Raw genomic sequence first — 27,841 nt, 5'->3', positions numbered from 1 at the left:
TCTCTGCTTAACTAAGCTTTAATAAAGAATTTTAAGATTTGTCCAACTGTATTTCCAAGATTTCTAATTGGCCCTCTCATTCCCACATGTTCTTAATTAATAGTGAAAAGGACAGTTCTTTTTTTAAATGCATGTACTCACTGGATTCTCCTTTTATATAAGAATTTCAGTTATTTTCAGATTCACTGGGTGAATCGTCTTTCACATTTGTCAGCCAGATTTTCCTCAAATTTTTAAGAAAAAATTTTTTATGTAGGCTTCATGTCCAGTGTGGGGCTTGAACTCACGCCCCTATGATCAAGATCTGAGCTAAGAGTCGGACACCTTGGTTTTGGCTCAGGTCATGATCTCAGAGTTCGTGGATTCAAGCTGTGCATCAGGCTCTGCAGTCAGCGCAGAGCCTGCTTGGGGTTCTCTTTCTCTAATAAACTTAAAACTATATAAAACTATGTATTTTTTCAAAAAAAAAAAAAAAGATGCTTAACTGCCTGAGCCACCCAGGCACCCCACAAGTGCTTTAAAATTTTAATGTGCAAGCTCATCTCAAATGGGGATTCTTTCCTCCCTGAATCTGTATGGTGGTATCTGGTTTTCTGACTGTTCTAAATGGGGGACCCCCCCCCCCGGGGCAGGGCCAGCAAAGTGCAGGATGACTGCTGAGAGCTCTGGCTTCGGGGAGCAGTACATGTCCTGGCTTCCTGGCCGCGCCTGCCTTTCTCCCAATCCGTCAGGCAGTGGACAGCTGTCCTGGTTCCTGGAGCCCGTCTCCAGAGAGGAAGCGTGCCTAGCCCTGGATCATCTCTTCGTGCGTGGCCTTCAGCCCCCATTGCATCAGCACCCAAAAGTGATAGGAAATAAAGGAATTCAGTTTCCAAACACAGAAACAGGTCTAAGGAAAGCAGACGGAATCAGTAATGGTAAAACCCAAGGAATGAATGAAGTAAGAAGAATGAGTATGTATTTGTGTTGATTTGTTATAAGACTGGTTTCTTCAATATTTATTATCGACATATTTCCTATTATGGAAAATTATCTTGTAAGGGAAAAAACTGAGGGGACTCGTTTTATCCTAGAGGAAAATGGGAGAGCTCTTAACGCTGGCACAGGAAGTTTTGCAAACGGTGTCCCTAACATCTGTTAGGATCCGTCACCAGTTATTCCAGGTCCACTCTAGATGTGCCACGGTTCCGAGGAGGAAGGCCTGCGTATATTTCGTGTGAAGCCAGCATAACAAAACCTGACCGGAAACTACAGACTCTGCACAAAAATCCTAAATAAAATATTAATGCCTAGATCATAGAAGCACGTTGAACGATGAAATCCTACTGTGTTTTGCTCAGAAATCCTCTGTCCTCTCTTAAGATGACTGTTTTCAGGCCTCCCCGACTGCAGCTGAGGGCCTTGCTTCTGGTTTCACATGGAGTAGAGGAGAAACTACAAGGGAAATCTGCCCGCCCTGGGCCATAGTCATGCCTTCGTCCCTGCCGGCCCCAGGGTCCCCTCTCTCCTGCATCATCTTGGTAAATCACCCCATCAGCAGCAAATACATCTTCAAATGCTCTCCCCCACACCGCCTCCGGCTACTGACCCATCTCTCTGGACCCCTTCACAGCAAGTGTCCTTCAAGAAGTCCCTTCAAGAAGCTCCCCATCAATGTATCGGCTGCTCCTACTTAAGCTTTACGTTTTAATTTTTGCTTTTATTATATATGCAGAGTGCTGAAAGTCAAGAACTACTATAAGGATTATTATCACACACACACACACACACAAAAGCAGCAATCTCCTTGTTCACCATCCCCCAGGCCCTCATGATTCCTGCTCCTCAAAATTAAGAGTTTCTTTTGATTATTGAAGTTCTTCTTTAAAAAAAAAAAAAAAAAAAAAGGACTTAAAAAGCAAGTTCTTAATTTTCAGTTTTCAGGGATTATCTTTAGGGAGAAAGATTGGGCTGTTTTCCCCAATTCTCTCATGTTACCCCGTGGAGGTTGGTCCATTTTGAGCTCTATCGATTTGTTTATGTTAGGATTTTCTTATTCCCACCTCGATTCCTTGTGTCACCTGTAAGCCCTTGACTTAGATGGATCAATGTGTTTTTAAAATTTAGGGTCGTTGGGGAGCCTGGGTGGCTCAGTTGGTTGAGCTTCCGACCGGCTCAGGTCATGATCTCACGGTTCGTGGGTTTGAGCCCCGCGTCGGGCTCTGTGCTGCCAGCTGGGAACCTGGAGCTGCTTCAGATTCTGTGTCTCCCTCTCTCTCCGACCCTCCCCTGCTCACACTGTCTCTCTCAGAAATAAACAAAAAAATTTTTTTAGGGTCCTTGACATCCTGGAGAACATCTTCGATTATAAACTGCTCCTGGCCGGTGACAAGATCTTCATGGGGGTCTGTGCCTTTAGTTTTTTTCAGGTTTTATTCCCCCATTGATGCTTTAGGTTTTTTTTATGATGAAATCTGAAACTTCCAGGAAGTTGCAGTATCAGTACAGAGAGTTCTCCTAGACCCTCCATCACCCCCGCCCCCCGGGGTTAACACCCTGTACCACCACAGTGCAGTTAGCAAAACTAAGAAGTTGACTGCACATTCTACTCGGTTTTCCCTGGTTTCCCCACCAGTGTCCCTGTTCGGTTCCAAGATGTTGCCAGGATCTCACATTGCTTGTAGTGGCTGTGTCTCCTTAGAGCCTTCCAATCCGTGACACTTCTTCCGTTCTCTCATCTTTTATGACCTTGACACTTTTCAAGAGTACTTGTCAGTAACTGTGTACTGTGTCCCACTGTGTGGGCCTGGCAGGTTCCCATGATCCGTTCAGCATGAGGCAGCTTTGGGACGACCGGCACGGAAGTGATGTAGACTTCTCAGGAGACCCGTGATATCAACACCTCTTAGTACTGATGGTAACACTGATCACCTGATTCTCTTTCCAGTGAAGAATTTCTTGAAGGAAGAAATTTATTTAAGGAAGTTACTTTGAGACTATACAGATATCCTGTTTTTCCTCAAACGTTTACCAATTTCAGCATCCACTGTTAGATCTTTTTCTGCAGAATTATTTCTGTGGCGTCTCATTGGTGATTTTCTATTTCTTTTATTCCTTTTTACATTTATTATTTGGGATTCTCCTGTAAGGAAGAACTATCTCTTCCAGTGCAAACACACATTTCTGTATTTACCTCTCTCTTTATATTTTTAAAAGTGATTTTACATTGATAACTGGTTCCCATGAGACAATTTTGGAAGGGCTGGTGTCTATTTCTACGTGTTCTGGTGGTAGTTATAAGCTGTATACCTTTATTTAAATTTCATTGTTAGTTTTTATCAATATCAAGAATGAGACTACCTACCTGTCCCCACTTCCCACCACATATTTCCAACTATTCTTTGTAGAATAAAGTGGTTAGGTAATAAATACAAGACAAAACCCAGTCTCCTTAAAACTGAAGTCTTTGTTTAGATGTACAGCCATATTTGTGAGTATAAATTGTGGTAAAGAGACAAAATTATTTGACTGGTTGATGCTTGTGGCATTGAGTGACTTCTGCTTTTCTCACTAAATGTGTTGCCCAAACCATCCTTGCATTATTGGGATAAACTATTGTAACATATTGTTCCTCGAGTAAATATTTGGAAATGACTTGTTAACTTTTTAAAGAATTACCTATGACTTGCTGAGGGGAAGAAGAGGGACAGGTGTACCATCTATCTCCAGTTTCTTCAAGACGTTAATTGCAGCATTTCTATTTGTTGACCTCAATGGATTAACATTAGAATTATGTTCTTGGGGCACTGGGTGGCTCAGTCAGTTAAGCTTCCAAATCTTGATTTCGGCGCAGGCCATCATGTCACGATTCATGAGCTCGACCCCCACTCCAGGCTCCGGGGCTGATAGTGCAGAGCCTGTTGGGGATTCTCTCTCTGTCCCTCCCCAGCTCTCTCGCTCTCAAAAATAAACAAACACGTAAAAAAAAAAAATGTAAAAAGAATTATGTTCTTGAAATTCATGTAGAACTTGGCTGTAAAACCAACTGGATGTTGTTTTACCTGAGGGCTGTTTCAGTGCTCCAGGACTCTGAGTTTTGTACGGCTTCTGGAAACAATTTTAGGCCATTTACATTCTTCACGGCCATCACCCACTTGCCCTAGTTTACAAATATATCTTCTCAGTTTCCGGTTCGTTCTCCTTTTCAGTATTTTCTCAGGTATTGTTTTTGTTCTTACTTGGTTCCTTTATTAAGCAGGCAAGTAGTTTAATTGATTCTTTCAGTGAGACAGCATTTGTTTTCTCTTCTTTTATATTTTGCTCAGTTGACTTTTACCTTTATTTTGTTCCTATTTTACTGGTATTTGAAACTTTCTTGAGATGAACAGTGCATGCCTTTTCAGTCTTCCATGTGGTTTGAAGGCAAGCATGTTCCTCTTCTAAATATAGTTAGGGCATAAATAGTTTACTGCTGTTCTTACCAACTTATGAAATCAGTCTTTCTTTGCGACCCAGTATGAAATCAAGTGTATAAAGTTTCTGAGAAACAGAGGGATAAACAGTTAATGTTATCTGCTGTAGTAGGACACAGAGTTGTGGATCTTTTTGGTTTTTTTTTAATGTTTTATTTATTTCTAGGAGAGAGAGAGACAGTGTGAGTAGGGGAGGGTCAGAGAGAGAGGGAGTCACAGACTCTGAAACAGGTTCCAGGCTCTGAGCTGTCAGTCAGCACAGAGCCCGACGTAGGGCTCGAACCCACGAACCGTGAGATCATGACCTGAGCCAAAGTTGGACGCTTAATCGACTAAGCCACCCAGGCGCCCCGAGTTGTGGATCTCTTAAATCAAGCTGGTTAGTGTTAACTTGATCATCTGTTCTTGATGGTTTTTTTAATCAGGTAATCAGTGTAGGAGCTTTTGTTTTATACATTTAGGTACTATGTTCATTTCCTAATTAAATCCCCAGGACTCTTGCATCCTGTTGTAAACCACTCATTCTACACCGTTCCTCTTAATGCTCGTTGAGACTTGTGTACATGTGCTGCCCCAGCAAGCACATCTTTGACCTTTTGATTTTATACTGTGAGATTGACTTTTTTCTTCTCAATTTCTTCCAGTAACTCTTCCATTCCTGGGGGGGGGGGGGTGTAATTTTTTGTAACCTTTTTGTCCTCATGCAATACCCTGTTGGTTTTAGGCTTATTTCTTGTAAACACTGCTGTTAGATTTTTTTTTCTTTTCTAATAGAATTCAGCCCATTCGCTAAATCAAATATGTTCTATCCCATTTTGAATACTAGACATTTTTCTTTATTGGTCCTAATTACAATTTTTTTAATGTTTATTTTGGGAAGAGAGTGTAAGCAGGGGGGCAGAGGGGAGAGAGAGGGAGACACAGAATATGAAGCAGGCTCTGAGCTGTCAGTACAGAGCCTGACGTGGGGCTTGAACTCAGGAACCGTGAGATCGTGACCTGAGTCGAAGTCAGACACTTAACCAACTGAGCCAACCCAGTCGCCCCCTAATGGTCCTAATTAAACTTAAATTTTCTTTTTACATTAAGATATCAGAATTAAGTCTCCTCTTTCAGGCTGCTTTATTTGCCTACTGTACCCTCAGGCATCAAAGTCAAAACTTTTTAGGATAGCTTTATTTTAACTCTCAGCTCCAGGGTTTTGATGATGATTATTTTCAATTCCAGACTGGAACAAAATTTTTCAGAGTGTATTTGTTTCAGGGATCCTGGTACTTAACATCATAAAATCTTAATCAGACTTACACTAATTCCTTTTCTCCTTTTCTTCATCTGTCTAGCTAGAACATCAATTCAGGTGCTCTCCTGAGGTCTCCCTTGAGTAGGATACGTATCTAAGATCTTGCATATCCACAAATACATTTCTCTTGCCATGACATGTTGGCGGCCGTTTGCTGAGTTTTTCAGTCCTCCTAGTGCTGAAGAAGACAAGTCTGATGTGAGCTTTGTTTGATTTTCTTAGTAGAAAACTTAGTATGTTGGGAAGTCTAGCTTTCTATTTCTCCTTGGAATTCGAAAGTTTTACAGGCAAACCTCAGATATCATGGGTTTAGCTCCAGGCCACCATAATAAAGCAAATATCACAATAAAGTGAGTCAAATGACTTTTTTTTTTTTTTGGCTTTCCAGTGCATTTAAAATTATGTTTACACTATAGTCTAGTAAGAGTGTGATAATGTGCTTATATCTTAATGGGTATTTTTTAGCAAGAATATTTTTAACCTATCTGAGATTTCAGTGACTTATAACCTTTTTTGCTGGTAGAGGGTCTTGCTAGGTGGTGGTGGCTGTGGCAGCTTCTTAAAATAAGACAGCAGCGAAGTCTGGTGCATGGACAGACTCTTCATTTCACTTGATCACGTGGAGGCCACTGTAGGGTCAGCAGTTGGCTTAATTACAGTATCATGTCAACGGGGTGGTATGTTTTCCATTCATCCTGCTGGGAATCAAGTAAACCCTCTCAAGCAGCAAATAAGAGAAAGTCGCCTCTATTAACTTTCATTAATAGCTCCTTCTTGGGGATATGCTGGCCTGTACGTCTTTTGCATCTGTTCTCTGAGCCTGTCATGGTGGTATTGCTCTGGATTGGGAGACATTTTTTTTTTAATTTTTTTTTTTTTTGAAAGAGAATTTTAAGCAGGAGCCCAGCATGGAGCCTGATGCAGGGCTCAATCCCATGATCCTGGGATCATAAATGATCCCGGATCATAACCTGCACTGGATGCTCAACCGACTGAGCCACCCAGGCGCCCCTGGATTGTGAGACTTTTCTTCCATATTGTATTTTCGGTCACTGATGCAGATCTCTGTTTATATGCTGAATATTTAAATTCAGAAAATGAAGTTTTTGTTTCAAATTCCAGAAGGTCTTTTTCAGTGCTCTATCTACTGAGATGTCCTTGAAAGCTCTTAGGACTCATACATTGGGCTTCTCTTTGGATACTTCCAGTGGCTCTACTTCAACTGCCAGCCACTTGTACCACGTGTCCACCTGGGTCCATCTTCCTCTTATTGCTGGGCGCCAGGTTTTCTCTTTTCCACTTCATGCTCATGGTTTTATCTGTTCAAGTCGCATCCGGCTGTTGGGGCTTTGTGGCCATCACAGAAGTCTCTGCTCTTTGGGGTCAGACTGGCACAAGTTAGCCGTCGAGGCCCAAGCAGAGCCTTCCCAAGTATAAGGAAATCTTCCACATCCTCAGACACCAGGACTGGCAAGCTCCAGGGTGCAGCTCCCTGCCCTGGGGCTCTTGAGTGTGTGCTGAGCTCTTCTGCAAAGGATTCACACATCTCTTCCGGCCGAGACCCCGCTGGGAACCACGGCCTCCTGAACTTTCCAGTCCTACACCTGAGCTCCTGCCTGGCACCACTCACCCCCAGATCAGTACTCAGAGACCCCAGGTCCTGCCACCTTGCCCACCGATGGCGACTAGGAGGAATACTCAAGCTTTCATACTTTCTCCTGTCCTACTCAGAATCTCATGAGTTCAAATCATTTGAGTGGAAGCCCTTTTCAGTGAATGGTACGATGGCTAGGATACATCAACCGAAAAGAAACTACTTTGAGGGAACAATTTAACATGCATCTAAATATGTGTGGGTGTTCTTTCTGATCTAATATTCCATTACTAAATGTCTAGCCCCCAGGAAGTAATTTGTAATCAAAAAAGGTTATATGAAGACCTTCATTATTTATAAAGTAAAAAACTGCAAACAACCTCATTGTCCATCAGTGGGAGAATGGCTAAGCAAATGAAGAAGCCACACCTGATCAAACAGGCACTAATGGCTTTGAAAGTCCCAACAACATTGAAAAATGCCCCGAGTCATCTGTGAAGTAGATAAAGGGACTCTGTTCATGTGTATTGTAAGAATCCAACACTGGCTGTTATCAAATCTGCCAAAATGCTACCGGTGGTTATGGACAGGTTGCTTAAGGGGATTTTTTCCCCAACCCTCTCCCTTCCTTTGTTTTACTACTTTTCAAGTGTAATAAAGTGGTGTTGAAAACACTTTTTGTAAACCATATATATAGCTATCAGGGCAAAGGACTAAAGATTGATCAAGCAATTGTGACGTGTAAATGCCTTTTTCAGAAGAAGCTTCAAGTGCTCATTGACTGTTTTCTGGAGCTTTAAACTCCCTTCAGCCCACACCGGATCAATCACTGGCTCGGGGAAGTCTTCTGTGAAGCTATGTACCAGAGTCTCTCCCTGGCAGCACAGAGGATACGGTGATAAATAGAACAAGGCTTGACCTTGAACAACGAGAAAGCCCAAGTCTACCAAACAACCCAGCTCAGTTCCCCAGAGATTCCTCATCACAGTGTGACTCGTCATCACCAAATGGCAGCTGTGATCACCTCAGAACCAGGTGACAGATGTGGAATTAAATAAAAGCTCCAAACCCAGCAGCTGAAATGAGATTTGCACATACTCTGACAACTTTTCTGCCAAAAGTCCTTCAGAGAGCAGATCTCTGCAAGTTAACGTCCCCCTTGGCGCCCCACACAATGCCTTCCCTCCCACCATGTGCCACCACAGTGTCCCCAATAGCTCCCGCACGGAGGAAGTTAAAGCTAGATGACATTTTCTTTTAAATACACCAAGTTTCTCTGCTGTTGGTATTACCAAACTATTTATAATGTTTCCAAGTTGTTTACAACAGCTCTGCAGAGCATGGTCTAGACCAGCGTGGCCCTATTATCATCTGAAACCAAGTTTATCACATTGTTTGTCCATGAAATGTCTGCCGATGGCCTTTTATGCACACGGGTTCCCTTTCCCCAGGCAAGAGAATCCCAGATCCTTCCCTGGGCTGGGGAAACTAAGCTTGACGAGGCCAGGGGTCTTCACGCTGATTTATTCCAGGTTTTACAATTTTACCATCCTGCTTCAATAAACTGATCCCATATCTGGTAATAAGGCCTAAGGAAATATCTCTGAATTAAAGGGGGAAAAGCATAACCACAGAATCTATGGTCAATCCACTCAGTGAAAAAAACGCTATTCAAGATTAGAATTTCGCTTACAGCAGTTCTCAGTAAGGACAATTTTGCCAACAAGGGGCCATGGTTATACAAGGGACAGGGATGCTGTTAAACTTTCTAAATGCAGAGGGACCACCTCCTCCACAAACCTCTAGCCCCGGAGTTTCAGAAGTTTCCATTATAGTTTCCATAATCTGGGCTATGTGTGTGTTTAAATCCATTAAAAGACCTCCACCAAAATACATGATTTTATATATATATATATAAAGAACTCAGTCTTATTGGTGATAAATTGACAAATGAGTAATTCATTCTAAGGAGCCATTTAATTAAGTCTTGAGTATTCTCAACAAGGACTTGACGACTGACTCAGTAGTGCTTTCAGGACCCAGCCTCACCATCACAATACAAATCATGAAAGGTGATTTTCTGATCCGTAACTGACAGTTCAAGTGAAAACGATAACGATCGTTTTCTTGGACAGAGTCTAAAGCACTGCCATTTAAATTTTGTTTCAAAATGGGAAACTTTGCATTATCATCACCTCCTTTCAAGACAATTCTGTCATCGTGAGCTTATTTTACACCAACTCCTTGGCTGTCAAGGAGGTTCTCTGGCCCAAACTACTGTGCCTGTTAAGTGTCCGCTTCCTGCATTTAGTGCTTCCTGTCTGTCTTTCCTTATGTTTGCATCCTGTTCCCTTTCCATGTTTATAAAACGCTCTGAAGTAGAAAACTATCAAGGTTGCAGAAACTGAATGTAAGGCAGACAGCTACGCAGAAAAGCCTAGCGTTCTCTCCTCTGAGTCAAGTTCATGAATTTTTACTGCATGGACTATGGCTACAGCTGTTAAAAGGCATCTCCACCCCTGCCATCTCCCTTCCCCATTGGAGAGTTCTCGGCTTTATTCTGTAAGTTGCCAAATAAGCAATTTCCAAATCTCTGTTTAGTTCTTACAGCCAACATGACAAATTAGAGGCTGTGATTTCTGTACCCAGAGACCAACCACGATGAACATCCTGGGGCAATGACCAAGCCCCCCTCAGCCTGCTGGGGTTCAGAACCAGGGTTTTCCTAGATTATCCCAAGAGAAGTGGGGTGACCACACATTCACCCAGTTCATGCTGAGTTTTGTGGCAGAGAAATGGAAAGAAACGCATGCCAAGTGGGTTTCATTCTATGGGAGAGGCCGTCAAGAGGATTCTGAAGCTCCAAAATCACAATCCAGATACTCTTGCCATCAAGCGAGACCTGAACTATCACACCCTGGTGCTGTGTCCAGTGAGGCCAAGCCCTTCCCCCCAAACCTCCCTAAACCGGTTCATCAAAGGAGAGACCAGGAAGGCTCCTCCCATAGCAAAGGCAATGACAAAAGTAGTGCCTGTCACTGCGAACTTCCTTCCCCAGCACTAGCCACAGCAGGGCCTTGGTGGGTGCTCAGACCTTGTGAAGGGACCCCAAAGACCCAACAGGTGGGGAAAAGCTCCCAGAAACGATGAGCTTCTCTAGGAGGGCACCATCTTGTCTGACTCTACTTGCTGAAACCAAGTGTAAGGGACTTCCAATGAGCTTCGCCCTTTCCCACTACACAACCTGCTCCAAGAACCGTCTGGCATTCTCCAGACGCAAGGGTGTGGGGGCCGCTGAGGAATTCTTTTATGATGGGCGTCTCTGGCGAGATAATGCCCAACAGGTTTAAGTCCATCCGCCAACTGTACGCACAGGCCATTCGACCCCACCAGCAGACACAGCTCAGGGAACCCCCGCCGGTGTTTCTCCACTCACCAGGACTGGCTGCATCTCACAGAACACCAGTAGGGAAGCCAGCTCGATTTCTTCACTGTACCCGTTCTTCAGAGGAACAGATCTGAATCCTGCAGGATGGAAAGACCATGCAAAGGCAGGCCATTAACGTCAGATCTTAGGGCTCCTGGGGGGACCCAGGGCTGGGGTGTCCAAGGAGCAGACAGGGGAGTGTCCTCATGCTTGGGGGCTGACTTTCTGGAAACCAGAGATTCCATCCTGATGGTTAGGGACACGGGCTCCAGAATGCAGCCCTCACTGATGGGCCCCCACAGAGAAGTGGGGTTAAAAATATCTGCCATGCAGAAAGGAAAATGATTCACTCAAAAGAAATCAAAACCTACAGAAGATCACACACTGAATGCAGAGTGACTGAAGCCGTGCTTCACGTCCTTGAATACTCCTGAGGCCAGAAGACTCAAAGGAGGAAAGCTTCCTCACAACCCCTCCTTCATGTCTGCCGTTAGGAGGGGGTGGTGTTTTATCTTTAAAGATTTCCAATCTGAGGAAATCTGTCCCTTGGCATTTCAGAGCAGTATTGATCCTCTGAAAGCCTTTCTCTATTTATAATTAGGACAGTCATTTAAGTGTTTCTTGTTATTTAGGGGACGGTTGAGGTAGAGCTGACTTTTCCCCCACTAGGTAATATTTAAGACAACACATCTCAAAGGTTGATGTGTTTGCTTGTTTTAGTATAAACAAATACATAGTAAAAATTAAAGCCTCATTCCTACCCATTCATAATCCCTTATTCTAGAAGGCACCACTTTTTTTTTTTTTTAAAGTAAGTTTCATGCCCCATGTGGAGCCCAACATGGGGCTTGAACTCACAACCCTGAGATCAAGAGTCAGAGCAACCAACTGAGCCACCCAGATGCCCCCAGAAGGAACCACTTTTAACAGTATCTTCTCAACATCATCTATGGTGTTGTTTCTTTAAAATCACTAATGATCGTACCCACACCTGAACAGTTCCGAGCCTTACAGCTTCCATTTAACGCTATCTTGAAGTTTCACCATGTGGTCCTGGGTTGTCTTGAAAGCTTTTATTTGCATTGTACCCAATTCTCCAGGACAAGCAATGCCTAAATTGGGGCACCCCCTCTATTTCCTCAGTGTCTTCCACCATTCCGGTTTTTGGCTTCTCTGATGATTATTCTTACTTCTCTTGGTGAAATTTTAATCTCTCTCGCTTCCCACTATTGATGAGGATACTGATGTGCTTATGCGAGCCTATACCTTCTCTCTCCTTTCTCCCCTAATTTTATCATCTTTACAGGACCCCGTGTGTAAATAATACAGCTGACCCTTGAACAACACAGATTTGAGCTGCAAGGGTCCACTTATATGCAAGTTTTTTTTCAAGATGTACAGTACTGTGAATGTATTTTCTTATGACTTTCTTAACAGGTTCTTTTCTCTACCTTAACAATACAGCATAAGATACAAAGTGTGTACTGACTTTAATGTCAGTAACAGACTATTATTAGTTAGGTTCGGGGAAGGTCAAAGGTCCTATGTGGATTTTTGACTGCTTGAACTGTTCAACTGTATTTGTCTTCCATTTTGTAACCATCATTCTTGCACAGAGGGAGACTTGGTTATCAAGCTTCCTTCCACACATACAGCAAAGCTGAAATCATGTTACAAGGGCCACCTAGATCCTACCATTAACCTTTTCCTATATTTGTTTTACCACGCGGATCCATCCCTCCGTCTAGCGTACAGGCCTCTTCCTTACTTGGAACTCTACACGCGACCGTGTACTTCCCCCTGAACGCGTCAGTGTGCGTCTCATGAACTAGAACTCAATACCTGTTTACAGCGTCCTTAGGATTTAAAATTTGTTCATTTCATTGTGTGTAAATTTTAAATGTCCAATGTTCACCTCCTTTTGATGGAGCTTCTCTTAGGTTCAGCTCTGTCACAGTAGAGCCTGATCTGGAGCTTGGATTCACAAACCACGAGATCATGACCTGAGGCGAAGCCAAGAGTCAGATGCTTAACTGACTGAGCCACCCAGACGTCTTTCTATCATAGGGTTTTTGTTGGCTTAATTTGTCCTCTCATTTTCTTCACTATGACCTCAGGGGACATATAGTCGTCAAACAGCACATATTTGAATGCATCCATTCTTTATCCTCATTGAATGACAGTTTGGGTATAAAACTCTCAGGCCAAGCTTTTCCTTGGCGGATTTTGGGGACGTTGCTTTCCGTGAATAGTGAAGTGTTCTGCCCTCACCTCCCCTTCTAGGTGATGTGATTTCTTTCGTCGTTGCTGGCGGGTCTGCAGGTCTGTTTTCTGCCTGGATGCCCACAGAGTTCCCACAGTCCAGTCCCTATCAGGTGACCCCTGCCCTCCAATGACCGGGCGGTGCCATTCCGCTTAGAACGCACATGCCTCCAGATCTGGAGAAGCACGCCCCACGCCCGCCCCTCCTTTCAATGCCCAGGGCTCATTTCCTGAGCCGCCTTCATGCATCGTGGGGTTAAGGGTGGAAAGGTGTTGCCCAGTGTCACCAAGAAAGTGTTTGGTTCTGTTTTGTCCTTGTTGGTTTGGGTTGTTGTCATAGATGAAAGGGAAACTAGAGACATAATTTGAGGCTTGCTCAGAATTTTGGCTTTTTAGGGGTAGGGAAGGCCTGCAGAGGAGCAAGAATGTCCCTCCTCGCTCTGCATCCCGGCTCTGGTCCTACAGCTGGGTGACCTTGAGCAAGTTAATTAACATCTCCGGCCCCAAAGTGCTCATGCTTAAGAAGCAGAGATGATAAAAACCTCTTTCGTGGGACTCCTGTGAGGATTAGAGAGTTTAAGGCACAAAATACCATAAATGCTGTTTTCCTTCCTTCCTGAGCTCCATCTGGCTCAAAAGCTTAAGTGCATCCCTAACGACAATGGGCAGAGTCTATTTCTGAGTTCAGAAGGCTTCCGATGCCTTATGCACAAGGGGATTGTTCATTTCATGCCTTCCTGGGACATGAATGTGCAGGCGTCACTGAACGCCGCACCGGAGTGTGGGAAGACTCCCAGTTTTCACCATCCCTGACATATTGCTCTTTGTGTTTTAAATCTCCAAGTTAAGTCATAGCATTTTCTGGATTAACTGACACCATTTGGTGGCTGGGAAGGGGAAGGTTCTGACCTCTCTCCCTGACATCGGGAGCAGATACAAAGCTTACATCCCTCATCCTTCAAGAGGACGTGGTAACGAGGCCATGACTGCAGAGCCTCCCCCTGCCATCTGTGCAGGATGGGTCCAGGGGACGTGGGTTAGGAACACGCAAATGGTTACTCTAACAAGAAATCCGTCCTAACTCTTATTTATTTGACCAATCTAAAAGAGAACATTACAAAATTGCAGCTTCACTGCTGGGTCTAAAGTAGTTGATAGAGTGGACTTGCTAACCAAGATGGGCTGTCACAGACCAGATGCTGGGGACTTAGAGGAAACTGTAAAGATGCTGTTTCTAAGTTCTTATTTAACCTACTCTTTTGCTTAGGAACCTGTTTCCTGGGTGATAAGATGGGCAGCTGTGCTCCTCAGAGCAGCCTAAACATGCACGTTCCGCTGCCCACCCCGAGGAGTGAAAGCACGCTAGGATAGGAACCTGCATTTTCTAACCACGCGCCCACCTGGGTAAGGGCCCAGTGCCAGAAATGATCAGATTTATGATGCTAAGAAAGGTAGAAACTTAGGGAACACCTGAGACATTTCAAGTCTGGAAACCTCATGTCCTGTTTCCCTTTTATTTTTTTCTAAACAACACCAAGAAAAAAAGTCTATATGGGCCTATAAATCACGGAAATGAGTAATCTTTTCCTCCTGAAAAATGATCCTTGGGGAACAGTGACCTCAGGAGGGCTCCAGAAGAATCAAGGATCTTCTGTCTCATGCCTCAGAAACAACTAAGGGTGGGGGGGGCACCTGGGTGGCTCAGTCAGTTAAGCGACCAACTTCGTGAGTTCAAGCCCTGTATTGGGCTCTGTGCTCAGAGCCTGAGACGCTTCAGATTCTGTGTCTCCTCTCTCTTGCCCTTCCCCTGATCATGCTGTCTCTCAAAAATAAGCAAACTTTAAAAAAAATAAGGGGGGAAAGGGAATTCAACATGGAGCGACAGACTGAATGACTGTCAAACATTACACATGAAGTCCAGCAGAAGAGGAGAGAAACTATTTATAAGAAGAGCCTCATTTACAGACCAGCATCAAGCTCATGGGTCCTGAACCCCTTCCCGGGGGGCCTAAGTCCTTGCTTTGGGGGAGTGGATGGGGATGGGACTCCATGTCCTAAGAGCTGGCCATAGGTCCCGGCTTGGTCGCAGGCAGACCCAGTAAGACCCTTCATGAATCATGGAAGAAAAGGGTATCCCGTGGGAGAAGTCTGCCTTCTGGGTACTCTGCATGCCTCAGGAAGGGGCAGATCTGAGATGGTAACTCACAGCTGCTCAGGGCCTTTCTCTCCCCCAGGAGTACAGTGCTGGCCCCGCAGAGGGCATGAGCTGCCGTCACCCTGCAGCCCCTACACTGCCAGGTGGGCAATCCCCTAATGATGCAATGTTGCACACGGGCCTGAGAAGGGCCCAGCCTCCCCACCTGCCCTGGTCTCTGCTCCAAACGGAGGGCTGTCTGCAGGCTAACACTGGCCAGGTCAGCTGTCCGAGCCATCCAGTCGATTTTGCAATAATTTAATAAAAACCAAGAGGAGTGTTTCTTTATGCTTCCTAAAACCAGCAGCACAGACCAAAAATGATGCTAGCCCAAACCGAACCTCTTAATTAAACTATCTTCAGAGCGCCTGGGTGGCTCAGTCGGTTGTGTCTGACTTGGGCTCAGGCCATGATCTCATGTCATGGTTCATCGGGCTCTGTGCTGACAGCTCAGAGCCTGGAGCTGCTTCGGATCCTGTGTCTCCCTCTCCCTTTGTCCTTCCCCTGCTCACACTTCTCTCTTTCTCAAACGTTAAAAAAAGTTTTTTTTTAAACATCTTACCTGATTTGATTCCTTTGATGGGGTAAGTGGCATGGGCAAGGAAGTTGGGATCACTGAACATATCTTCCTCGTAGACCACAAAGCGCAGAAACGCGAGGTTGGGGTCATAAATTTCAAAGGTCACCTTCTCCTGTGTTGGAGCCCAAATGGGGCTTAAGCCATTGTCATCTGGAAGGAGATCAAGGCTCAGCTGAGGCCCCATTCAAACTGGCCCCTCCTGGTAAAACTGCCTCTATGTCGGTCAACTTTACATCTCCTTAGCAGCCCTGTACGTATGTATGTAAGGCAAGATCTAAGAAATACTTTCTTCCTGAAGCAGTCCTGGTAAAGCTGCTCTCCTAGGTCTGGTACTTGGTGATCAGAGAGGAGACCACACCCCGTTGCTATAGTAACCCCCTCAGCTCCCTGGGGTAAGGAAGGGGCAGGATGGCAGGTGCGTGTGGAAGAGATCACAGAGGGGAGGGCCACACCCCGCATCTGGCGAGGGAAGGGGGTCCAGCTCTCTAAAGCGGTGGAATGGCCGTGGGGTCTGGAGTTGTCAGTGTGCACCAGCCTCACAGAGCAAGGTAAGCAGCCACCCCGTTACCCCCTGAGAAATGCCAGTGGTGCTAGTGCACACGTGAGTGCATCAGGCTGCCTTTTACCAGGGCCAGGATCCCAGGCCTTCAAAGTCTCACAGGTTCTTCCTGGCTTCAACTGGAAGAGCCAGCAAGCATTTTTCTGGGCCTCCCTTCCCTCTGAAGGACAAAATCACCCGTGTTAGGCTGCTGCCTTTGGGTCAGCCATACCCTGTGTGTCTCTGTCCCTTAGCCTTGGATGCCGTAGATAAAGTGGGTGGGTGGAGGGGGTATTGACCAAAGAGGAGCATCACTGCATCGGGGGCTGGCCCGGGACTCCCAACACAGAGAAACACAGCACCGGGTACCAGTCCACCCAGTTAATCATGGCCCCGTGTCTCCCCACCTCCCCAAGCTCAACCTTAGTGGACACAAGGGACACAGGAAAAGACCTGGACCATGAAAGTATACAAAATCCCCACCATGTGCTGCAACTTACTCACAACTGTCGTCTTAAACTTGTTGTTGTCGTATTCAGCCCCACAGATTTCCACCTCCACAAAGGGACAGGCGATGCTTCGGCCAAGTTTGGGCAGATGGCGAGCCCCGAGAACCTAGGGCACCAAAGGTGAGGGCTGACGTTCTCCCCACCCCAGCCTGGGAAGCAGGGACCAGTTCTACACGGGTGGCATCGCCGGGGGCTCAGTCTGGGTTCTACGGTCCGACCAGATGAAGCCCAAGCCCGCCGCAGTGTCCTCGCTGGAGACGCGGGGACCCCACGGTCTCCCTTTCACGGACGGGGCAGCAGAACAGGTGGTAAGGAGAAGCCAGGATCGGAGCCCCCAGGCCATCATACTCATGAGCCCCGCAAGCACAGAAAGGCATCCCCCCTCCCCCGCCCCGCGCCCAGCGAGAACCTATGGCCACGTCCCAGGAAAGGAGAGGGAGAAGGGGGTATTCTTAAAAAAAAAAAAAAAAAAAAAAAGACTTTTTCATTATATACCCTTCATTATTTTCTTCCTTATGAAACTACCTGCTGAGCCCAGTAAGAGATGGACTCCTACCTCACCCCTGCAGGCGACCTGGGGAGGTGACCAAGTCCCCTTCCTACGACCCAGGGGTGCACTGTAATTCAGATCCTGAAACAGTGACTTGATGGCTTCAACAAGATGACAGGTGTCACTGGGTGGAGGCCCGAGTTACCTTGACCGTCAGAGTCATCAGGATCTTGCGCTGGGACTCGGGCGGCATGGGGTCGTACTTCTCGGTCCTCATGCTCTCGGGCTGTAGGACGTAGCCCGTCCGCCCGTTGAGTGAGAACAAGGCGTGATTCATCTGCATGTACTTGTCTGGGAAGGCAAGGGAACGGCAGCTGTGAGGGAGGCAGGGCAAGGCAGCCTCTTGGGCCAGACGGGCTATGTGCAGAGTCAGTTATACCTGTCTCCAAAGTAATTTCAGGCGGTGGTTAAAATATGCGTTTCAAAAAAATCCCGACTGGTGAACACCATTCTAAGTATGACACGAACACCTACTCAAAGCTGAAAATTTCTTAGAAAAAAAAATTGGGGTTAATTTTAAAATTTCGCTTTAGGCCTGATGCAGAAAGAAAAATCATTCTAACTCAAATGACAGGGGAAGATCCACACACGAAAGCGATCTGATAATGCGTGCTATAAATACAAGAACAGGTCGCAGGGAAGAAAATGCTTTGTAAATACGTGGTTCACAGCACGCATAATAAGGGAAGCCCTAACTATAACGTGCCTGTCATACTGGCGAAGATTGAAAAGGTGGATTCAACCTTTTTCCCAAATGTGTTCCCACCCAGTCCCACTGGAGGGCGGCCTGGTGAGGTGTCTGAGCTCAGGCGTTGCTGGACGCGGGTGTTCATTGGGTTTCCTCCGGAAAAGTTGGTCCAAACGCCAATGCACTAGGCTAGCACCTAGCCTGTACTTCTAAGAACTCCGTGTCACCGATAAGCTCCGCCATCTGTGAAGCGGTGCTCACAGGAGGCTACAGAAGTCAAGGCTGCCCGTAACAGCCCATGAGGGAGAGGACCTCAACGTGCCTCAGTGTGGGGACCAGTTGAATAGATGAGGGACCCATTCAACGGCATCCTGTGAGGGCATAAAAACAACATAGTGTAGTTGATGAATAGATCTGTCAACAAAAGAGCACAGCACTGTGATTTCTGCTACCAGTTGTGTAAAAAGTTGTGCATGTTGGTTTTTCTCAGCAGGGAGTATCTCTGTAAGAGTCCGTCTGGGCAGGAAACCCTCAACTGAGGATGGGCAAGAGAAGAGCTTGCTAAAGACCGCCACCGAACACCTGGATCTGGCTGTGCCTGAAGCTCAGTGTCAACGCCTGGACTTTTCCATTACAAGAGCTCACGTATTTCCTTTCTTGCTTAACCCTCACTGCTCAGCATCTGTCTCTGCGGGTCTGTCACACTGGCGGTCCCAGCAGACCGTGCCTGGAATGATGCCACCATCCCTGCTCCTTTACCTGGAGTCTGGAAATTGAGTGCCACCATCTGGGAGCCGCACAGCCAGAGGCGAAAGGGGTCGTAGTTGGAGGAGTCCACCCTCTGTCCCTTCGGGTAGACACGGGTCAGGCCCTTCTGATTGTACTTGAGGAGGTCGACGGGCTTCTGTCTGACAACACTGTCAGCCTTCGTCTCCACAAAGGAGCGGATTTCTCGGAAGTCGGGGTTTTCTGCACACAGAGAGGGAGTCCCCGTTTATTCTGTGCCTTGTGCGTTCTCTTAATGTTTGGTGCAAGGACTGGATGTGCAGGCTGTACACTGAAACCAGGAACCTCAAGGCTAAGACCGTCAAGTGGTTATGATGCCATTTCCGTAACCAGTATTGCTGCGGATCCCAGTGTTTCCCCCAGCCTGCTAGTCTTGATGAGTATAACTTCTTGTTTAAAACCACCACAGCCTTGTACAGGAAAACACAAAGGCAGAACGGTTACGGGAAAGGAGGGCAGTGGGGAGTGGCCGTAGGGCTCAACAGGAGGAGGGCGTGTGAGGGTCTGGTTTACGCAGCAAAGAGGTTGTAGACACAAGACAAGTGAACCAGGCACCGTGGAGGAGGGAGAGTCGGCTGGGAGGGGAGAGGAGGGAACGGAGACAGAGGTACAGGAATGGGCAACTACTGTGGCCCATAACCACGCAGAATCTGGCCGAGTCTGGTTCTGAGCCCCCCCCCTTCCCTGCAGGTGGAGGGGCCCAGGGCCCAGTCCCTGATCACTGGGGTTCAGTGCTGTTTCTCTGATCCTCTATCCTGGACTCAGGTTCTCAAGATCAAAGAAAAGGGGAAGAAAATAGGAACGGGGTTTTCCTAGGTCAAGGAACTTGCTCCCTTGGATAATGTGAGAAGATTCATTACTGAATCCTCTGGGCCAGCTGAATGGCCCCCAGAGGCATCCAGACCCTGAGCCTGGAAGCCTGTGATTGATTACCTGGCAAGGGGACTTTGTGGGTGTCATTCAATTAATGAGCTTGAAACGGGGAGATCATCAGGGCCCTAAATGTAGGGCCCATATCATAGGGAGGTTGGGGGAGATTTGGCCACAAGCCCCGGAATCCCAGCGGCCACTACAAGAGGCAAGTCACGGATTCTACCCTTGAACAGGGCCCTGCTGGCACCTGGCCTTCAGCCCCGATGACACTGCTGTTGGACTTCTGGCCTCCAGGACTCCGAGCGAACAAACGGGTATTGCTTTTAACCACCAAGTTTGTCCTAAACTTATTAGAGCCACAGTGGGAGACGCCTGCGCCCTCAGCAAGAGTTTTCCTCCTGAAGGTACCAGAAGAGCCTCTTTGGGCTGCGTGCTCTGAGAGCACCTGAGAAGGAGCAAAGAGCCTCTCTCCCTTCGCCCTCGGACAGCACCTGACTCAGAAGGAAACCAGGGTTTCCGGCAAAGGGAGGTGGTGGAGTCAGAAGAAGCAGTACCTAAACTGTCCTTGGTCTTGCTGGTCGGCTTGCAGTAGACCACCAGGTCCGAGAGCTCGATGGCGATGGACTGGTTCTTCTCCCAGTACTTCATGTTGTTCTCCTGTGGGAGCCACCCCCCCGCGTCAGCCCTGAGGTCGCTCCCCCCCCCCTGCACACCCCCGCCCCCACCCCATCCTCCTTGCTCTGCCAGTCCCAGAGATCTCTCCTTCTGGACTCCACCTGAATCATGCCTACTCCAGGAAGCCTTCCTGGATAACTCCAACCAGGATGAGGACAGGGATGGTACCAGTCACCCCCAGGGCCCACACCTGTCCCCACAGAGGCAGGCATGGGTAGCATGGATTCGGGTGACTGGGGGTGACGTGGTAAGAATGGCCGAATAGCACCTGGTGCAATAGCAGGGACTGGAATCAGACACAGGTTCAAAAGCTGGCCCTCTGCTTACTGGCTGTGTCCACTGAGCACATCATATAGTCTCTCTGTGCCTCAGTTTCCACAACTATAAAAGGAGGCTAACCAGCATACTCCCCTCTTCAGGTACTCAGATTTAAGCCAGGAGCCCCTTGCACCCCACCAGGTGTGTGGCAGGGGTCCAGAGTGCCCCCCAACACTGCCTCCCCTAATGACAACAAAATTGAATCAAACAGGGGTGGGTGGGACACGCCACACCTGTGTCAAATTCCAGAACCCTGGCCTCACAAAGCACAGAGCAATGACAAGTCCGGGGTGTCACTTTTCCCTACTCAGCAGACAACGATGTATATTCAAGAATAAGACCCGTTGCTGCTTCAAAACTGTCTAACGGTTCCTCTGCAGCCCACGGGGCTCCCTCAGAACTTGAAGGCACAGCTTCACTGGTCAGGCTTTGGAAACGCACTAACGAGACCGATCTTAGTGGCTGGTCTTTTGCTGTCCACCGTGAAATTACAGAGCCCGGAGCAGGGTGTCAGGGACAGACGTGACTGTGAGGCCGTGGCCAGGAGTCGCCGGCAGTGAGCTGAGCCTTTATCGTGTTGGTTTCCCAAGGGCCAGGGGGTGGGGGGATGGGGAGGGTGCCCCTTCCTGGTTCCCAAACCGGCTCCTCCTACAGCTGGTTGTGCCCAGAGCAGATTGCTGCTGCCTGCTGTCTTCTTAACCTTCACACATAATGCTGAGAATTAGCAGATGTAAGAACCAATTAAGGAGGAAGGCAGATCAAAGACAGGGGACAGGAGCCTTGAAGAGCCAAGCCTGATTTCAGAAGCCTTCGTCCCAGGGCGGAGAACCTTCAAGCAAGTTTGCACTTTTCTCCAGTAAGAGCAGTGCAGGGAGCCAGGATGTGCTGCGTCCCTTCTCCTCTGGGCCCACACTCCGTCCCTGCCGCAGGTGGCTCGGGTGCCCGAGACCAAGGTCGACGGGGCCCAGCTGCTCACGGCTCTCCCCACAGCGTCTTCTCCAATCCCAGCCAGGGGTGTGGGCGGGAGGGACCCGAATGCTAGAGCATGTTCGGGAAGCTCATGTCACTTGCTAATGGTGCCACATAGATCATGATGGCCACCATTCAACCAGCATGGGGGCCGTATGGACCAGATGGGGGGGAACTCCTCTTTCAAATGAACCTCAGGGTCATGTTGCCCCCGCTGTGCCACATCAGACGCCCAGAAGGGCAGCGGGGATGCCCCCATCAACAAAAGCAGCAACAGCCTTGTTGGCCACAAGCTCGTGGTTCACTCCAAGTGCCCGGTGATGGTGTGACAAGCCTCTAGTCCCTGACTAGACTCGGGCACAAGGAAGGGCAGCGGGCCCCGCCAAAGAGGATGCCCATCTGCCCAGCCCCTGCAGAAAGCATTCTACGGTAGGCGATATCACCCCAGGGTGTTGAAAGGGGAGTCAGGGGGCTTCTGTGACCAGAGACTGGCCAAGATGTGAGACTCCCCAGGGGGAAGGAAAGACTGCGCCACTGGGCAGGGTGGGGAGGTTATAGGGACCCGCGAGGTCCTGGCAAAGCTTAGACATCAGTCCTTTGGGTCAGTATCTGCCTTAGAAGCAACTGGGCACGTGGGACCCCTGCAGTTTCTCTGCAGGTTGGGGCCACAAGAAGGAGTGGACGGCACCTGCTCCATCATCCAAGATACGGCAACTCGGCCCCATGTGTTCACAGTAGGACTGGGGATGCTTAAGGGCCGGCGTCTGAGCACTGCTGCGAGTCGGGCCCGGGACCCACCGCCCTTCGTGCATCATCTCATTTTGTCCTTCCCGCATCTGGTGACTTAGGGATTTGGCTCATCTTACAGACAAGAAAACTGAGGCCCAGAGAAATGTGGTTACTTGCCCGGGGTCCAGCCCTGCCTGAGTCTGAACCTCCTGTTCTCACCCATGACATCGCCCTTCTCACGCTAGCGCTCCAGTTACGATAAACCCTGAGAAGCCCACTTCCATCTAGAGCAGAGGGACGTGAGCTCAGGCAAGCCCTGCTATGGGAGAGGGTCCAGGCTGCATGATATTTACAAACAAGAAAAACATTCAAAAGGAGGAACACAAGGTTTTCGTGTTAAGATCCGCGGGGCCAGCCAGGCCCCACACAGCGAGTATCACCCCCCACATGCCAAGCCTTCTGAAGGTTCGAACTAGCCCTAGCTTCCCAGGACACCACCAATGTCCCTTTCCTCCCCGTGATGGTGGGCAGCCCTATCGCCCAAACCCTCAATGGGAAGAGCCGGGCCCCAGCCCCCGCCTCCGCCGGGTTAGCCCAGATGAGCCAAGCGCCTACCTTGGTGTCGATCTTCCAGGTGATCTCCCGGATGCTCTGAAACCACTCAAAGAGCTCCTCCACCCTGTCCGTGGCAAACTCCACCGGGGGGTCGCCCTGCTTCTTGGGCTCCAGGATGAACACGAACGGCTTCTGGTTTTTCCCCTGTGGGGCTTTCACTGCGGGAGAGAAAAACCAAAGTTCTGAGCAGCCTCCTGGAAGGCCAGACTTCCACACCTGCCCAAGCCTCCCCTTTCACGAACCCAACCCAAGTGCCACTGCTACAGCCGTGGTCAGCGTGGACCGGGGCATCTGCCTTAGGGCAGACGGGGTCTGGCCTCTTTACCCACGTCACAGCCTGGGAGACGTGGCGGGCTGAGTAGCGTTCTCCCAGCAGCTCTGACTGCCTCCTGAGCTCCTGCCCCTGTGAATGTGACCTTGCTTGGAAACAGATCTTCACCGATGTACTTGAGGAGATCCCTCTGGACTTGGGATTTCTAAATCCAACGACTAGTGTCCTTACCAGAGGAAGGCGAGGGAAATTTGAGACACAGACACAGGAAAGACAGCTGCTGAGAACAGGGACAGACATTGGAACGGTGCAGCTGCAAGCCAAGGAGCACCAAGGATCTCTGGCAGCCACCAGAAACTAGGAGACAGGCATGCGATAGATGCTCTCTGCAGAGAAAGAATTTTCTAGAAAGAAAAGGCCATGAGAGGAGACACTATCTGTCCCGTAACGTCACGGCCTGAGATCTCTGGGCGCTTCTACGCCAGGTGACATTCTAAAGCAGATTACGTGCTCCGACTCTCAGTCCTCATCACGCCCTTTTGGGCGCTACTCTTATGTTACGGGAGAGGAAACAGACTCCTCAGGGGGGAAGTGATGCATGGAAGGTCACAGAGCCAGGAGTGCCAAAGCTGAGGCTCAAATCAGACCCGGCTCCGAGCTCCCCCTTTGTTGCCCCGGGGCCAGCCTCCTGCACTCTGCAAATATAATGCAGGTGCCCTAACAGCGAGGCAGGTGGGGGTCCACCCCCAGTTCATCTCCTAACTCGCCGCAGGACCTCAGCCAGGTCCCGTGGTCCATTAGGGGCCTGGGTTCCTCATCTGTGAATCAGAGCACAGACTCCGTGTCCTACATGCACAGGCCGACGGCTGGATAGCCTGCAGCCGCCTCCCTGCCTGGGGCTCCTCTGAGACCAGGCCCTGGGGGACGTGGGTGGCACTCCACGCTAAGACCATGAGTGCATGTACCGACGTTATAGGTGTTGAGATCCAGTATTCCTCTGCAGAGAGACCCTAAGGGATTGTCCTCAATAATCTGCGAAGAAACAAGACATAACTCAAGTTAGTCTTAACGGGAATAATAAAAAGACAACCAGATTCCTAAGCAACCGTTTACCAGAGACACCGCCTGCAGAACTGTTTAAAATGCATTTTCATTACAGGATCCACCCATGGGGAGAGCGCTAAATAATGAAGCCTGTGCTGACGGGGGCCCAGCCGTGAGCGGGCGCCAGCAGGCCCAGCAGTCATTTTCCAATCTGTACAAACAAGCCTCCTGAATTCCAGAACAGGTTTGGAAGCGTTTCCATGGGTCTCGTTTCAAAAAACCTCCTAGGCGCTCATTCTGACATTACTAGGAAAGGGGTCCGTCTAGCCTCCTGCAGCCCAGCTCAAGAACTTTCTGTGGCTTCCCGTGTCCTCGAGGAGCAATGGCCACGCTCTGGGGTCCGTCTGAAGGCTTTCCGGGCCCTGGTCAGCATGCCAGCTCCACGGCACATTCGCCACATCCCAGGGTCCACGTGCGACAGAGAGTGTCGTGGGCTCAGGAGCTAGCAGACCTGTGTGCCCCCACTGCCTGTAGCACCCGCCCCCACCCCCCCAGCCCAGGACTGATGGCGGGGGTAAGAGCAGCATGGGACGGACGCAGCAAGGGGCCACGTTCCTGCCACAGGCCCGGGATGCTGGACACGGCCACGCTCCCACCACCACACCTTTGATGAGGCTGTGCCTCCTGCCTGGGTTCCCTTCTGCCGGTCTTGCTATCCATCTCTAACTTGACTTCTACTGCTCAAATGCGCATTACTCCATGCAGTCCTCCCAGACTGCCCCAACTCCCTTAGGGAGTTCCTTGGGCTGGAAGAGGCCTTCAAGCGCTCGTGATGAGTCTGTCCTTGGTCCAGGAGAGAACAACCTGACAGCGGATGTTCCTTAGGCCTCCTGGGCAAGAGGCGGCTGGGGGGCAGAAGCCAGGTTTGCAGCGTCTCCAGGGGGGCCTCGATTCGCCACCACTTAAGCCCACCTGCTTACTCACGCCAAGCACGTCCCCGATGTCTGGCGGCCGAACTAAATGTGTTTCATTTGCAAGCTGCTTTAAGCAAAGGACAAATTCCCCGTTTGGCCATTTTCACTCCGGAGGGAATTGTCCTGCACAGGCAAAGCCGTCCAGCCCATCGCAGCCTGATTAAAACATGACAGGCTTGTCACGGTGACTTTCACCCCCAACAACTCAGGGGACAATCCCAATTTCCCTGTCACTCTGTTGTCCCTGTCCCGGGGCTCCCCGGGGACCACAGGGCAGCAGGTGTAAAACGAACCTGCGGAGATGGGTCCGTGGATTCGTTGAAGAGCAGGGTCCGCGCGGCCCCTGTGGGAGGATCCGGACTCACCTGCTTTTCCAGTTCTTCCACGTCGACCGTTGAAATGTCCTCGACATAATTGGACGGGAAGTACTGCTGGATTCTGGTCCCATAGTCCCCTTTCCACCTAGAGAAAAACAGAGGGCATGAGACGGCCTTCGCAGGCAGCGTTAATAATCCATCACTGTTCACTAGATCCCAGCTGCTGGCTGTGGAAAGGCGGCGAGTGGCCAAGTGACCAGAGGCTGTGGTCATTCTCTCTGACAACAGAGCATTTCACAGGGGTCCTCTGCTCCTTTCAAATCAGCAACGAGTGAGCGGCGGGTCAGTGTCCTCCCTGTAACAGAATTCTAACGTCTGGTCAAAGACACCAAACGTTTCAGTGCTTTAAGTGGACGTCAAAAGCCGTTTGAGACAAAAGCTCAAGTCTAGAGCAGACCCAACCCCATTTCAGGGAGAGCTGTGACCTTAGGAGTCAGGATGGGGTAAGGAAGGTTCTGGAGCCTGATGGCCTAGAATCAAATTCCAGCTCCACCACCAACTACGTGGGCGCTCTGTGTCCCAAACTCTCTATGTGTAAAATGGGGATAATCCAAGTGCCTCCTTCAGAGAATTGCTTTTAACATTTATTTTTGAGAGACAGAAACAGAACATGAGCAGGGGAGGGGCAGAGAGAGAGGGAGACACAGAACCTGAAGCAGGCTCCAGGCTCCGAACTGTCAGCACAGAGCCTGATGTGGGGCTCGAACTCAAGAACTGTGAGATCATGACCTGAACTGAAGTCGGACACTTAACCGAGCCCCCAGGCACCCCCTCTCCTCAGAGGATTCTATGGGAACCACAGGGCTAAGCACGTGCTGAGCAGTATTATCATCATCTAGTATACAGTAAGTGCTCAAATAATGTTAGTTCCTGTTACTCAGCTAAATACGGCTCCTCTCAACCTTCTTCCCTCCTCTGACAGCACTGATAACAAGGGACATAACTCGTCTCTGTACGTGTCTCAACTCCACCAAACTGTGGTCATCTCGAAGATTCTCCCCCTAAGTAGTGCCAAGGGACGCAGGGCCACCCCCTCCACTGCCCTCCCCTGGGCACCCTCTGCAGCCAGGGGGCTCTTTCCAGAACCCATCTCTGACCACACCACACCCACAGCTCCCCAAGTCTTCAGAATCAAGCCCAGACCCTTTCGCCCAACCCCAGGGACTCTCGGACCTTAACTCTTGGCTTTCTGGGACTCAGACTTGACCCTCATCCCAGACAACCTGTCACCCCCACCCTGCCGCCCCTGTCATGCCACCTAGCTTCTATACCTTGGTCCATGCCCTTTGTATCTAGCTTGTCCCCACTAGCCATTTAAGACTCCGCTCAGCATGCCTCTTCCAGGGAGCCTTCCCTGACTGCCGCCTAGGCTGAGTGTTCTTTCTCTGTGGCCTCTGTCCCCACAGATGTGGAGGCAGTCTGTACCTTTTCTAGAACGTCTACCTCTGTCTTCCCCACTATGTGGGACCTTTCTCGATCTTATCAAATCGGTACTCGGGGGTGGTGGGAAGCACTTAGTAAATGTTTGTTGATCTGAATACAAGCAGAGTGAGGACTGACTATCCCACGGCCTGGTGGAAATACAGGTTTGCCGGACACCCGCCTCACCTCCTTTTCTCCAGACCCATTTCAGGCAAAGATTGCCTGTATTCAGGGTGAGTTGTATATACTGCTTGGCCCAAACTAGGCAGGTCATACATGTTGTCCAGTTATAATTATTTTAAAAAAATTATTTTTTTTTTTTTAGTATTTACTTTGGGAGAGATAATCTCTTTAGTATTTATTTGGGAGAGAGAATCCCGAGCAGGCTCTGCACTTTGAGCGCAGAGCCCGACACGGGGCTCGATTTCACAAACCGTGAGATCATGACCTGAGCCGACATCAAGAGTAGGATGCTAGGGGCGCCTGGGTGGCTCAGTTGGTTGAGTGTCCGACTTCGGCTCAGGTCATGATCTTGTGGTTCGTGAGTTCGAGCCCCGCGTCGGGCTCTGTGCTGACAGCTCAGAGACTAGAGCCTGCTTTGGATTCTGTGTCTCCCTCTCTCTCTGACCCTCCCCTGCTCACGCTGTCTCTCCTAGAAATAAATTAAAAATTTTTTTTAAATTAAAAAAAATTAA

At 48.8% G+C, this 27,841-nt stretch overlaps 1 protein-coding gene across 1 annotated transcript in view; it reads right to left on the bottom strand.

Annotated features, from left to right (window-relative positions):
• PLCG2 (phospholipase C gamma 2) overlaps positions 1–27,841 on the bottom strand; it is a 153,098-nt gene that overhangs the window by 11,909 nt on the left and 113,348 nt on the right. The window contains exons 23-31 of the mRNA XM_039226446.1: positions 25,713–25,809; positions 24,295–24,361; positions 23,059–23,216; positions 20,307–20,409; positions 18,853–19,062; positions 17,551–17,696; positions 16,847–16,961; positions 15,791–15,958; positions 10,782–10,870 (exon numbers count right to left, since the gene is read on the bottom strand). Of these exons, the coding sequence (XP_039082377.1) occupies positions 10,782–10,870; positions 15,791–15,958; positions 16,847–16,961; positions 17,551–17,696; positions 18,853–19,062; positions 20,307–20,409; positions 23,059–23,216; positions 24,295–24,361; positions 25,713–25,809 (1,153 nt within the window). The remainder of the gene's footprint in view (positions 1–10,781; positions 10,871–15,790; positions 15,959–16,846; positions 16,962–17,550; positions 17,697–18,852; positions 19,063–20,306; positions 20,410–23,058; positions 23,217–24,294; positions 24,362–25,712; positions 25,810–27,841) is intronic.

Source organism: Hyaena hyaena, unplaced genomic scaffold, assembly GCF_003009895.1.
Source record: "Hyaena hyaena isolate Hyena2069 unplaced genomic scaffold, ASM300989v1 scaffold_1, whole genome shotgun sequence".
Lineage (NCBI taxonomy): Eukaryota > Metazoa > Chordata > Mammalia > Carnivora > Hyaenidae > Hyaena > Hyaena hyaena.
This window is presented reverse-complemented; position numbering and strand designations above follow the sequence as displayed.